This window comes from Pongo pygmaeus, chromosome 21 (genome assembly GCF_028885625.2).
Source record: "Pongo pygmaeus isolate AG05252 chromosome 21, NHGRI_mPonPyg2-v2.0_pri, whole genome shotgun sequence".
Classification (NCBI taxonomy): domain Eukaryota; kingdom Metazoa; phylum Chordata; class Mammalia; order Primates; family Hominidae; genus Pongo; species Pongo pygmaeus.
In genome coordinates, this window is record NC_072394.2 from 16,085,054 (window position 1) to 16,099,360 (window position 14,307).

The window sequence follows — 14,307 nt, forward strand, 5'->3', positions numbered from 1 at the left end:
GACTGCCCTTGCTTTTGAACTTTTGGCTTACCGTCAAAGGGAAGGAGGCATAGATAAATGGGTGAGCTTAGTTATTTATAGGCATTATAAGCACTAGATAATACATGCAGGGTGTTGAGGGAAGAGGAAGTCAGTGCTACTAAGGAAGTTAGGATATGGAGAAGAGGTGACTTTTGTTCCATTTCTTTAACAATGAAGAATAATTGGGAGATTGGTGGGTGGTGGTGGGAGATGGATGGGACAGGGTTTGGGGAGGGAGGACCTTCCAGATTTCTCAAATGTGGCAGGTAAACACACTTTCCATGTCTTTGACCACACTGACATGTTTTGGCAACTACAGGTGGTTTGAATTGAGAAGGGAAGTGTAGCAAAAGCTTAAGAAAACCTTACCATCTGGAGTTTGGATTGTATCCTTTAGGCAATGAGTAGTCATGAAAATGATTTGAGAGGAGTAAGTTACTGACCTATGATGATAATACCAAGTAACTCCTTTTATAAATGACCAGCAAACTCTATCAGGGGGGTAAGGTAAGATATAACTCTAAATTTATTTAGCTATGTGCAAGTAGATTCTTTTAATTTTAGTGCATCCCAGCGGCTAATGGAATGATTTTGGAAATCCAGAGAACTTTGAATCCAAGAAGATTAACTTTTCTGTGAGATTCATCTTACTCAGTGAAAAACCTTAGCTACCTGATAACTTGCTAAGTTGCAGTTAGAATGGAGTAAAGAGTAAAAAGAAAAGGAATATGTCTTGTTTAGAGCACATTTCAGTTTATATTCAGCTAATTTTTTTTTAAGAAATCTTTAGCTTTACTCCAGTGTGTTCTTTCTGCTACATCAAGTATAAAATATGTACACATTTATATGCATATGTATATGTACATGTTTATACACACTTTTTTTGTTTATATATAAATGTAGATATAGATCTTTGTACTTGAGAGGGCTTCATTAGATGGTCTCGTTCTACAGTAAAGGGAATTGTTTAAAGAGAATATTAAATAACTTACATTTAGATGTAAACAGGATATTTCACAGTTTCTTCCCACCCCAAAACTCAGTTCAGTAACTTCCAAAATCTTACAATCTAGTTCACTTTATTTGGGCTTTTCCAGTGAAATTGCATTTGGTTAGAGTGATTTAAAAGTACTTCTGGTTAAAACATTATTTCTTTTCTAACTGCTATGCCTTATTGAAAAGACAGAGTAATAATTACAAAGCTTATTGTGGGAAATAGAAGTGCACTGAGATTCTTCACATAAAGAAGTAGTTTTCTGTTGCTTTTATGAGACATTGTGGATCCCATTTGGAGACCATTCTTCCTTTTAGGTGTGGACATAGAGAAGGTCTTCCTGATCTTAGTTCAGTAGTAACTACTCATCAAATGCTGGCTGGGTCTTTTGAGTAAAGTGAGCTTTCTTTCTTGGGTGCCCTGAATCAAGCACCCTAACCGAGGGGAACTGGTGTTAGACTGGGAGGACTTGCAGTATAAGTGCTAGGGCTTCATAGGATGTTTGTCCATTTGACATGGCACTCATTCACCTGATTGAGCTCAGCTTTTAGGTTCTCAGTCCAAATTTAAGTTCTCAGGATCTGGTATCTGTCATGAAAGGATTATTAGACACATTACTTACCTTTCTTCCGTTTTAGTGTACTACTTTTATAAGAACAACTGATTCAAAATAATGTACAGATTTATTTGTGAATATTTTGATTAGTGTTATGGAATATGAAATACATTTTCAGGCACCACGTGCTAAAATGAACCAGCAGCGTTCAAGGAGGTTCAGGGCATCAAAAGAAGGAATGGAAGCAGCAGTCGAGAAGCAGCGAGTCAGGGAAGAAATATTGGCAAAAGGTAAAGAATATGCATCTTGAAGTTGGATTTTTTTTTATAAGATGTATGCAGAATGAGGGAGTGGTGGCAACTTTTTCTTACAAATAGGCAAGCTTTTAACTTAATAAGGATCCCAGAATATCCAGTGTTCACTGTTGAGGAAAAGTAATTCATGAAATCTACCAATAGGCTTAATAGGCTTGTTTATTTTCAAACTCTCCAGTAAAAGGGAGCCTTGGGAATAGGGAATTCTGGTGGAGAGTGCAGATTGTCAACTCCTCTCAGGGCCAGTGCAGCTCTTTAACAAACTTTTATGTCTCTGTAGAATAGAAATATAGTAAGTATTTTTTACTACTTTTCTCTGTGGCGGCTGTCAGAAAGCTATAGTGCTGTAAACATTTTCCTCAAATCAGCTTTGGTTTGCTTGCTTTTTGAAACTCAGAGGTCTATCTGAGGAAGCCGGAGGTGATTCGATCCACATTTACAGGCTGTTGCCAAGTCATTTGCATACTTTCAATATAGGTTGATGGAGCAGGCACAGTATGGTTCCTTCAAGTTTGGAGGGGTTGAGGTGGGATGTCTTCATTTTTGCAGTTCCCCAAAGCCTTAAAATTCCTGGTGGCTACATGGGTAGGAACTGACTAAGCCTCAGAGAAAAGGAAGATCAGGGAGTGTTGATGCCAGTTGGGACTGGTTCTCTCCTACCACACCTGTGTGTGAGGTAGGGTATGGTTGTGGCAGGTTTGTGTTTGGTGTTCTGCTACTTAAGGGGGTAAAATAGACCAGAAAAGCCACAGTGTCTTGGCTCCAGATAATTGTACTCTGCAGTTGAAAAAGGATGCCATAGTATAGTCAGCTCAGGCCTGCAATTACAATAAATTTTATATTACTTTAATTTTGCTGGAAGTGTACAAGTATATAGTTCCTTTAGCTGCAACTTGTAATTTAAGACTCTAAAACCTGTTTGTATTTATAACAATGTTTCTGATTTTAAGAATGCCTTTTTTTTTGAAGATGTGATGAAATATATTTGTTTCTTGAGAAGCAGCTAATAGTGACATAGAGGAAAAAATAGGATTTTTATGTTCCTCTACCTGATAATTGTATTTCTTATCCTGTAAAGCTGTGATGAACTTGGCATTTTAAATTTCATTTTTCTTAGGCACCTTTACTTTAGGAACTGTTATCAAAAATATGGCCTCTAACTGGTGTATATGTGTGTGTGTGTGTGTGTGTGTGTGTGTGTGTGTGTGTGTATTCTCTTACAGAGTGAAGAACTTCATTATTTTTATGTAACAATATAATATCTTTTGTGTACCATATATTGTTTTACAGTCTTATTAAAACATAATTTAAAAGGCTGAGTGCGATGGCTCATCCCTGTAATCCCAGCATTTTGGGAGGCCGAGGAGGGCAGATATGACTGGAGGTCAGGAGTTTGAGACCAGCCTGGCCAACACAATGAAACCCCGTCTCTACTAAAAATACAAAAATTAGCCAGGCGTGGTGGCAGGCGCCTGTAATTCCAGCTTCTCAGGAGGCTGAGACAGGAGAATCGCTTGAACCCCGGAAGGCAGAGGTTGCAGTGAGCTGAGATTGCACCACTGCACTCCAGCCTGGGTAACAGAATGAGACTCTGTCTCAAATAATAATAATAATAATAATAATTTAAATTTGAGAGATGGAATCTTATTTTCTTCCCAGTGAGGGAACATTGTTCCTCGGATGACAAAACTTCACTTTCTTTTGTATTTGAACTTTTTGTTTTTGTTGTTCTGGCTTAATATTGAGTAATTTATCTCACTTTTTATGGGGAGAACAAAACGTTGCCTCTTTTCTCTAGGTGGCTTTCTTCCTCCAGAAGAAATAAAAGAAAGATTTGACAGCAACTGTATTACACCAGTAAGTAGTCTCATACTTTGCTAGCTATTGCTAACTCTTAAATGATAGGTTAATTTATTTCTTTCTATCATTTTAGGGAACTGAATTCATGGACAATCTTGCTAAATGCCTTCGCTATTACATAGCTGATCGTTTAAATAATGACCCTGGGTGGAAAAATTTGACAGTAAGTTTCACATTTTGATACTTCAGAAAGATTAGGGTGATCATTCGAGGCTGTACTTTGATATGACTGACATTATTTATCCTTCTGCCCTGCCCCATAAAATGGTAGTTGACTGTTGGAGGAAAGAAGAGCTTCCAGGGTTATTGGAGTTGGGGTATCCTTGCATGGTTAGGTTTTAGATAGCTGAATTTTCTCTTAAAGCCAATTTTGTCCTCTTACCATCACTATGAAGCCATAAAATTGGGATTCATAATTAAAAAATATATATAGGAAAGTAATTTTTAAGTGGAAATTTCCATTATTACATATCAAAATACAGCAAGATTAGTAAGTTGTGGGGCTGCCTTAAATGGCCGTGTTCCCAAATATTTAAATAATATTTAAATGAACCTGTTTGTAATTTTAGGTTCATAAGCTGGCTTCCCTATTAATGAGAAATGGTAAATTATATTTAATAGATATCTGTTATTGATTATTCTTGGGGCATATATGGTTCAGCACTATATCCTTGCATAGTAGTGAAAATAGGAGCTTGTGAATGATCAGTTTTTCTGATGGCTAGGTCTGACCCAGACATTTCATTCCTTTCCATTCCATGTCGTAAGTTAATGAAGTAGTTTTGGTGTCACACACACACACACACACACCCCTACTTTATTGAGAAAATTTTCAATGAAGTCGTTTTGGTGTTACACACACACACACACACCCACACCCACCCACCCACCCCTTATTCAGAAAATTTTCCCGTAACACTTATCTCAGTTTTTCTTGAGACATATAATTCTTTTGATTTTTGTGCCTATAGAAAATTGGGGATAATCTGAAAGTGTTAAAAATTTTTTTATAGGTTATTTTATCTGATGCTAGTGCACCTGGTGAAGGAGAACATAAAATCATGGATTACATTAGAAGGCAAAGAGGTAAAGCTTACTTACCAATATTTGATTATATGTTCTATTTTTAAAAAGCCATTGAATAGAAAATATTTGGTATGAAGTGATATTCTTGTGGAATATATTAATATAAATACATGTTTCTCTCTTGTTTAGCCCAGCCTAACCATGACCCAAATACTCATCATTGTTTATGTGGAGCAGATGGTAAGTTTCTTCTTTGGGATTTGCTTCTTTTGGATTAAACCATAGCAAGTTGATGGGTTGGTGTGCAGTAATGGATTATTCATGGTTACCTGGAAGTTCCAAAATGCCTTGGTTATTTTATATTCGACAGGGAACTATTATTGAGTTGCTGTTTAATCTGTGATCAATAATCTTTAATTTCTTTTCTTCTTTCTTACATTTTTCAACCTTTTAACTCCCCATACCTTTAAAATGGAGAATTTCCCAAGTGTTTAATCCTTAGTGGCAGTCTATGTTGTAGGTCCACGTATCTAGAGGACTTCCTGTTAACTGGGAACTGCCAGGAAGTGTCAGGCTTTGGGGCTTTGCTGCTCATTTGGGTGCTCATTTGGGCTTTTCTTTGTGTTGGCGTCTCACAGTAGTTTATGGTAAGACTTCTCTCAGAATACTCACTGTTCAGTGTTTTTCTCATTTTTGATTGATAGCTGATCTCATTATGCTTGGCCTTGCCACACATGAACCCAACTTTACCATTATTAGAGAAGAATTCAAACCAAACAAGCCCAAACCATGTGGTCTTTGTAATCAGTTTGGGCATGAGGTCAAAGATTGTGAAGGTTTGCCAAGAGAAAAGAAGGGAAAGGTAAGAACTTTGAGATGGTAGTTGCCTCATTAAAAAAAAAAAAAAATCTATTGTGGTAAAATGTATATGACATAAAATATCATTTCAACCATTTTAAAGTATACAATTAAATAGCATTAAATATTTGAGTTGCCTTGTTTTTAAAATGGATGAAGATTGTGGTTGATTAGTTTTTTTATGTGCTTGTTCTGTTGTCGTTACCCTTCACAGAGATGTATCTTTTCTTTTTTTTTCTTTTGAGACCGTTTCGACAGAGACGTATCTTTTAAAGTACTTTAAAATTAACCTGCATTCAAAAACATGCGCACACTCATCCTTTCTACTTAGCACTTTTTCTGATATTGCCTATATCTACACGAGGCTTACTTCTCATAGATAATAATGCCCATAGCTTGTAATTTGTTTGTGGAAGTTATTTGTTTGAAATACTCTTCTTAAAAGGAACTACAGCTTCTTGAGACTTTTAAGTTACTCCCACTTTTTATGTATTTTAGGTTCACTTGGTTATGTCCAGCCTCCTTTAAAGGGGCTTCTGTTTCAATAATATGGTGCCTCTTGAGTCATATACTTTATGAGGGGAGTAAAAGACATCGTTAAGTGAAAAAAGAGATAAATATAGTGTATTATTTCAGATATGTAATACAATAAAGACAGTATACATGTATCTATGCACATCTATTCACAAGGAAGGGGTAATTGTTGGTTGGGTATAGGTCATCAGTTGGCAAACTTCAGTCCTCCAGGTTTGGCCTGTGAGCTATGTTTTTTACATTTTTAAAGTGTTGTTAAAAACAAAATAAAACATGAAAGACTATTAAACAGAGATCATATATGTCCCCCAATAGCCAAAATAATTTACTGTCTGGCCCTTTACAGAAAATGTTTGCTGACCCCTGGTCTAGACGTGGTTGATTTTATGGGTAATTTTTATTTTAAAATGGGTTGGTGAGCTTTTAAAAATTAAATACTTGTGATATTAAAATGGATCGTGCGTTAGAAAAAGCCTTAAAATTTGCTTGGTTGGAAAAAATTACTGGACGTAGAGTAGACTTGTTTCATCTTCATTCCTGTTCTTGCAGCATGATGAACTTGCTGATAGTCTTCCTTGTGCAGAAGGAGAGTTTATCTTCCTTCGGCTTAATGTTCTTCGTGAGGTATGTAGCAATAATCATTGAAATCAGCACTCTAAAGCAGGGTGCCTTTGATAGCTGTAATGGCAAAATTCCTTTTTGGTTGCAGTATTTGGAAAGAGAACTCACAATGGCCAGCCTACCATTCACATTTGATGTTGAGAGGAGCATTGATGACTGGGTTTTCATGTGCTTCTTTGTGGGAAATGACTTCCTCCCTCATTTGCCGTCGTTAGAGATTAGGTAGGTACATTTGTGTAGCTTTTCAAACTACTGTTTTAGGCTTCTTGACTTTACTGTGCCTACTGGTCCTAATTCATAATGTTTGTCTCTTGCTGACAGGGAAAATGCAATTGACCGTTTGGTTAACATATACAAAAATGTGGTACACAAAACTGGGGTAAGTTCATTCTTGAATGATTTCAAAACACAAATATTTGCTTTTATAAGAAGATCATTTTACATATATTTTATCACTTACAGGGTTACCTTACAGAAAGTGGTTATGTCAATCTGCAAAGAGTACAGATGATCATGTTAGCAGTTGGTGAAGTTGAGGATAGCATTTTTAAAAAGAGAAAGGATGATGAGGTAAAGTGTTTCTATTGCAGTAGCTAAAATTGCTCCTGTCTCTAATAGGCTGTGATGATCCTGTGATTACTTTTAATCTCTTTGAGTGTGTTTTTATATCATTATGGTGTGTCAACACTAATGTAATCATGAGTGGTCAGTGCTTTGATTATTTTATAAAGGTTGTGCTGCTTGCTCTGTGGAACTATGTATTGTACCCTGTTTGAGTTGCATTGTAATGTTTTTTCTGTCTTCATAATCTGAATATAAATCCAAACACATTTCTAATCAATAGGATTTGAAATGCGGGTACCAAGGCCGGAAGGCTATTGGGATTGAACTAGTGGCTGTCATGTTTTGAAGGCAGGAAGACAGGTTAAGAAGAATTGATAATGTAGGGAGTGTGGGTTGGATTATATCAGCCAGGGCAGAGGGTTGGGAGAACGTAGATCTGTGGAGAGCTGAATCTCTTAAGAAATTGAAACACAAGAAGGAAATAAAATAACAAAGCATTTGAAAATTGATTGCATATTATGGATGAGTGCTTACATGAAAAGTCCAGGTTCTGGCTTGGGCAGTTAGGAATTTGCTGGTGCCATTTACTAAGATAGCAAGCACTAGGGGTGGAATGGGTTGAGGTGGGGACAAAGTAAAAACTGAGTTTCATTTTGGAGATGTTTAATGTTGAGGGGGCTATAGGACACCTGAGAGGAGAAAAGTCCATTAAGCAGTTGAATGTGTATAAAGCTCAGGGCAGAAGTCTTTTGAAAAGAGATTTGAGAACCATTAACTAATGGAAGGTACTTGAAACTATGAGTGTACTATGAGTGTGACCCTGGGAGCTTGTGTGGAGTAAAAGTACCTTTAACAGAAGCCTAGGGAACCATGGACATTTAAAGAGAAAGAGGAGCTAGTTCTAGAGAGGTAGAAGGAAATTCCTGAAGAGATAAGAAGCCATGCTCAAGGGATCACAGTGAGATGGTCAGGCACTTCATCTGTGGACAGGGTTTGGGATCCACTGGTGAGCTGATAGGAGTGGAGGGGCAGCAGCCTGGAGGCAGAGTGATTGGAGGGTGATTGCAGGGTGTAGCAAGGGAGGCCAGCAGTGGGCAAAATAAGCAGATAATAGCTTCTTAGAAACAGTAAGGAAATCCTTTCAGAAACTGATTTTATAAAAGTCATGTGGCTATTTTAAGCAGATAACAACGTATATAACTGCTACATTGCTTCATGATCTCCCAACACATTAAAATGTGTCACTGAATCTTATTTTCTGTTTTCATCAACTTCGTATACTGTAGCTAGTGATCTCTTATTTTTAGAACTTTGGGTGTCATTTTATGTAACATAGTGAGTTGACTGTAAGCATTCTTTCGAAAAGCCTTCAGTACTTGGTAATGTTTTTGTGTGATGTCAAGAGTTTTTTGCATATAGAATTCAAATTACAGAACTAGCTTTGTCTGGAGGATCAGATGTCAACTGGAACATTTTTAACTACTTTTTCAACAATTACGGTGGCATCCCTTGATCTGCTGCTACATACTTTGTACCACTTGGTTTAAAAACCTCAAGTTACAGTAGCCTTCTACTGTCTCTTTAGCAGACTCTGCACCTTGAGTTGGCATTAGAGGAGGAAGTGTGGGATTTGGTAGACACCATAGTGTTACAGATTTAATTAATACGATTTTTCAGCTGACCTGGCAGGAGAGGGCATTTTAAAGCTTTGGATCTTTGTTGGTGTCCCTGAAGTCATGCCATGTCCTTCAGCATGATTGGACACCAGGGGAAACCCTCAAAAATGCAATAGGAAAGTTTCTGGATATATGTATTTTTCTGGGAAGTGCGTCCCTGGCATTTGACAGATTTCCAAAGGAGTTCATAGCACAAAAAAGGGAGAGATCCATAAGGTCCCCCCAGGTGGTCTTCTGTTTGTGCGTGACTACCACCGTTAGAGATAGGCATTTAACAGACCAGCAGAACAAATGGTAGAAAAGGAATACATTAATATTTGTTATTGGCTAAGCGTGGTGGCTCATGCCTGTAATCTCAGCACTTTGGGAGGCCAAGGTGGGCAGATCACCTGAGGTTAGGAGCTTGAGACCAGCCTGGCCAACTTGGTGAAACCCCATCTCTACTAAAAATACAAAAATTTAAGCTGGGCGTGGTGGTGGGCGCCTATAATCCCAGCCGCTTGGGAGGCTGAGGCAGGAGAATTGCTTGAACCCAAGAGGTGGAGGCTGCAGTGAGCCGGGATCATGCCACTGCACTCCAGCCAGGGTGACAGAGCGAGACTCTTGTCTCCAAAGAAAAAAAAATTGTTATTAAAGTTGAGCATTTAGGCAAGAAATGTGTTGCTTTTTATTGTATGAGCTTCCATGTTTGCCTTTTATCTTGGGAATGTTGTTCGTTTATTAAGCAAATATTTAAGTATTTACCAAGTGCCAGACAGTGTTCTGAGTGCTAGTGATACAGCAAAAAACAAAAAAGGAGACAGAAATCCCTGCCCTCATGGAGTTTACATTCTCTTGGGAGAGCTGGAAGATAAACACAGTAACTAAGTAAACCTCATTAAGTGTTAGAGAATAAGTGCCACAAAGAAAACTAAAGCAGGTGAGGAGGCATCTGGGAGGGGAGAGGTTGGGCGTTACAGTTCTAGAAAAGGTGACGAGAGAAGGCCTCACTGACAGCTGACCTTGATTAAAGATGTAAAGGATGTGAGGGAGCACACCGTGCAGATGTTTGCAGGAAGCATATTACAGACAGAGGGAATCGCCAGTGCCAAGGCCCTGGGGCAGGAGCATACTCAGGATGTTCACAGAACACAGAGGAGCCAGTGTGGAAGGAGCAGAGGAGGCAAAGAAAGAGCAGTAGGAGATGAAGTCAGAAAGAAGACGGAGGGCCCAGTCTGGTAGGACCCAACAGGTCATCATAGGACTTTTAACTTTCATTGTGCATCAGTGTAAGGTTTTGAGTAGAAAAGTTACAAGATTTGACACATACTGTAAAAGGATCACTCTAGCTGCCATGTTGGAAGTACTGTATGGAGGGAAAGGTCAAAGCAGTGAGCCCCAGCCCAGTGAGGAGCCTTTTTTACAGTAATCCAAGGGAGCCTGGATGGTAGCAGTGGAGATCATCAGAGGCAGTTGGATTCTGAGCATGTTTTGAAGGTAGAGCCAGTGGGATTGGCAAATAGATTAAATATAGAGTGTAAGAGAAGGAAAGGTGACAACAGACTGAAAGATGTTTTGAGCAACCCTCATGGAAAGACTGGGAGGTGCAAAGGTGGGGTGGGGATTCTATTTCAGACATGTGAAGTTTCAGATAGCCAAATGGAGATGCTAAGTATGGAGAGGCTCTGGTTGGGGAGTCATCAGCATGTAGATGGTGTTCAAAGCCATGAGACCAGGTGATGACTCCCATGGGAGGAGAGAAGTGGAGAGATCCAAGTACTAGGCCCAGGGGAGCACCAACAGTAACTCATTTGTGCCCAGTGTTCCATTATTGGAACGATAAGCTTGTGGGAGTTATTTATATCCTACTGCTAAAGGTCATCACCGAGGTCTGATTTTTCACACAAAAGACTTGCAACCTTTGGCATAAATGGGTTAAGAGGCTGGGGAGTTGAGGAACAAAGACACATAGCAAGAGGGAAGGAGATCAGGTGAGTGTAGCCTCCTGGAAGCCAAGTGAAGACTGATCCAAGGAGGAAAGAATCCTGGTCAGATAAGGACTGAAATCTGACTAATGGATTTCATAGTCTGCAGGTCATTGGTGACCTACACAAGAGAAGTTTCATTGAAGATGGGACAGAAGCTTGATTAAATAAATCAGTGGTTTCTATATCAGAGGAGGTTTTAGGGTAGTTGATCACCTGGGCTCCACTTTAGAGCAGGAGACTTATGTATCTGGCATTCAGCTTTTTGCCTGGCAGAAAGCACCAATTTCCAATTTCCTTAAGGCCTTATATTGCAGTTGGTAGGACTGACTTGGAAGTGTACCTACTAGGATGACCATCAGTATAGGATCCACTGGCCCCTGTTTTAGGCTGCAACAGTAGCTATGGCCACCCTAGCTGTCATTTCAGTTCCTTGATACTCAGGGAAACTTGGGCATGGGTATGGGAGGCCTGCGAATGGCCCAGAGTTAGTGGGAAACAAGATGAACACAAAATTCTGTCTAGTTGAAACCATGGCTACAATTTGGAAATGAGTAGGGGGAAGAATCAACTTGGGCTGGACCCTCTCCTATGAATTAAATTGGCCCAGAGTAGTAAGCCGTGCATACATCTCAATTTCCTTCCTTTTTTTTCATTGGATTGATATTTTTGGAATCTGGCCAGGGTGGTGGATAATGTTTGCATAGAGTTCCACTTCTGTTCTCCATTGTGCCATGCATGCTACAGAGTAAGAGCCCTTTTTAGGTAACAGAGTCTAATTAAATTGTCTTGCTGATTTTTTAAAAAATGGATACCTTAGTTATTAACTACCTTCAACTAAACCTTAGGAATTGTTGAGTTTTGTTTTGTTTTGTTTTTGTTTTTTAACTTGTATCTTCTCCATATTGACAGCCTGTTTGCTCCAGGATAAAACCAAGGGTCTTTGTAATGGCTTTGCATTTTCCTGAAATGATTCAAAAGCTTTCTGAACAGAATTACCAAGAACCATTAAATTGTATCTAAATTCAGTCTTCCATTGTTAAGTTCTGATAAGCAGCATTTTGAACATATACTCTTATTGCCTGGTTTAAATCATGTACCTAGATTTCTGGGGTCGTCCTTTAAAACTTAAGTTGCCTCCCAAATCATTCCTGGTAATGCTTAACTCTGACATTTTTGTGTAATTATTTGACAGAATATGTGGATTTTATACTTTTAGGACAGTTTTAGAAGACGACAGAAAGAAAAAAGAAAGAGAATGAAGGTAAGTTTTAATTGATTTCATGAGATTGGCAATAGCGTAATTTTACAATTTATGAGGAAGATGTTCATTACAGTAGCTTTATTCCTTGTCCAGTAGGACTTGGTCAGGGATGTAAGTGTCCACCCAGTTGCCTTTTTACCTGTAGAAAGAACACTGGTGTCGATTTAAAGAAGGTCCTCTAGGCTCTGATGTCTGAAGGGATACACTTGGGAGGTGAGAGGTGGGTGGCATTTAGCTATTTGAATGGTTTACAGCAATCAAGTATTGTTTTTTAAGTAAAAATGGTCAATCTTTTGTATCCCCTTGAAAGTTACTATACTCTTATTTCTACATCTTTGTCAGATTAATCTTTCTAGAACACAACATTCTAAACTTGTTTCTCTGCTCTAAAAGCACCACTGACTCCTTAATCCCCTCAGAATCCAATTCTGTCTTAGTTTGGTCTTCAGAGCACACTGTCATCCAGTTGAATTCCAGCCGTCCAGCATATCCCTTGTTGTCTTCTAAATACACCATGTCCCTGCTGACTAAGAGTGTTGCCTTCATTTGTAACCTCTGAATGGATTTTTGACTTTGCAGCTCACTGACATCTTACCTTTTCTACAAGGCCTCCCTTCTTGGTTATGCTCATAGTACAGGTTGAGCAATCCTTTCTTTTAACTCTGGTGCTTCCTACCTCTGATACATGTTTTCTTACTTAATTGCATAATATTTTATAGTCATTTAACTTCTTTAGTTCTTGTTTTCTTATCTTCCCTACTAGATTTTCAAGCTTGTGGAGTTTAGGGACTGTCTTTTACTATGTTTTGTTAGAATTAAGCAATTTCAGGAAACAAGAAGGGAGAAAAGTAGAGTTATTTATTGTTGCAGTGGGTTCAAAATCATTTAGATTGGGAGGGGCATATTTGGTTTCTACTTAAATATTATTATTTTTGCCAATATCTTTTATCAGTCAGCCAAGACTATCACCTATGTTAGCTATAATCATATCTAATTAATTGGAAATAAAGAGTTAAATTCTAGGAAGGCGAAGGGTAAATAAAAGTTGTATTTCCACAAAAATTAGCTGGGTGTGGTGACATGCGCCTGTAATCCCAGCTACTCGGGAGGCTGAGGTGAGAGGATCGCTTGAATTCAGGAAGCAGAGGTTGCAGTGAGCTGAGATCGCACCACTGCACCCCAGCTTGCACAACAGAGTGAGACTCTGTCTCAAAAATAAATAAATAAATTTAAAAAGTTGTATTTCCTAAGTATAACTCAAAATTCAACTTTTTTAAAACCTAAATTATGTTGTTTTTATTTGCCTGAAATTGTGTCTTGAATGCTTTCTGTAATTGTAAAAAGCAGTGGATTAGCATAATGAGACTTGAAAGATTTTCTCTATGTTTCAGTACAGTGTATTATATGTACTTTAGGGCTGAGTTATTAAGTATTATAGGCTGTTGTTTAGAAGTTATAAGTTACCATCAAATCAAAGTGTAGACAACCTTGTAATATTAACGATCATTTGGTCTTTTAGTGAATTCTGTAAAGTGCTTACAGTTTGGACTTTATTCCATTGCCCTTCTTTCTTTCTGTCATCTAACTGTGTTGTGATTTAATTTTAATTTCTACATTCATTTCCATTTATGTTAGAGAGATCAACCAGCCTTCACTCCTAGTGGAATATTAACTCCTCATGCCTTGGGTTCAAGAAATTCACCAGGTTCTCAAGTAGCCAGTAATCCGAGACAAGCAGCCTATGAAATGAGGATGCAGAATAACTCTGTAAGTGGCTTACTTTTATGTGACATTTAAGAATGATGAATATCACATACCTCTTGCAGGGGTGGTGTGTGTGTGTGAAATTTATCACAGCCTGGAGTTTTGTTTTATAGTTTTTCTTAATTGCTTTGCCTTGAGAAATCTTTAGTTCTGTTAAGTCCATCTTTATCAATATGAAAATATCCAAATGATGTGAAAGAAGAGCACGTAGGATTGTTGATACATGCGAATATAAAGAGATAGCTGATTCCAGTTTGGGTGACAGAGTGAGACTCTGTCTCAAAAATAAGC

General features: G+C 38.2%; 1 protein-coding gene across 3 annotated transcripts in view; it reads left to right on the forward strand.

The window, feature by feature from the left end:
* XRN2 (5'-3' exoribonuclease 2) overlaps nt 1–14,307 on the forward strand; it is an 88,484-nt gene that overhangs the window by 26,269 nt on the left and 47,908 nt on the right. For 2 of the 3 annotated variants that reach the window (XM_054466977.2, XM_054466978.1), the window contains exons 4-15: nt 1,750–1,861; nt 3,684–3,742; nt 3,819–3,908; nt 4,759–4,831; nt 4,961–5,011; nt 5,476–5,633; nt 6,713–6,787; nt 6,873–7,006; nt 7,106–7,163; nt 7,247–7,354; nt 12,208–12,252; nt 13,888–14,019. In XM_054466977.2, coding sequence (XP_054322952.1) covers nt 1,750–1,861; nt 3,684–3,742; nt 3,819–3,908; nt 4,759–4,831; nt 4,961–5,011; nt 5,476–5,633; nt 6,713–6,787; nt 6,873–7,006; nt 7,106–7,163; nt 7,247–7,354; nt 12,208–12,252; nt 13,888–14,019 — 1,095 coding nt within the window. The remainder of the gene's footprint in view (nt 1–1,749; nt 1,862–3,683; nt 3,743–3,818; nt 3,909–4,758; nt 4,832–4,960; nt 5,012–5,475; nt 5,634–6,712; nt 6,788–6,872; nt 7,007–7,105; nt 7,164–7,246; nt 7,355–12,207; nt 12,253–13,887; nt 14,020–14,307) is intronic. The other variant, XM_063659458.1, reaches the window with a different exon arrangement.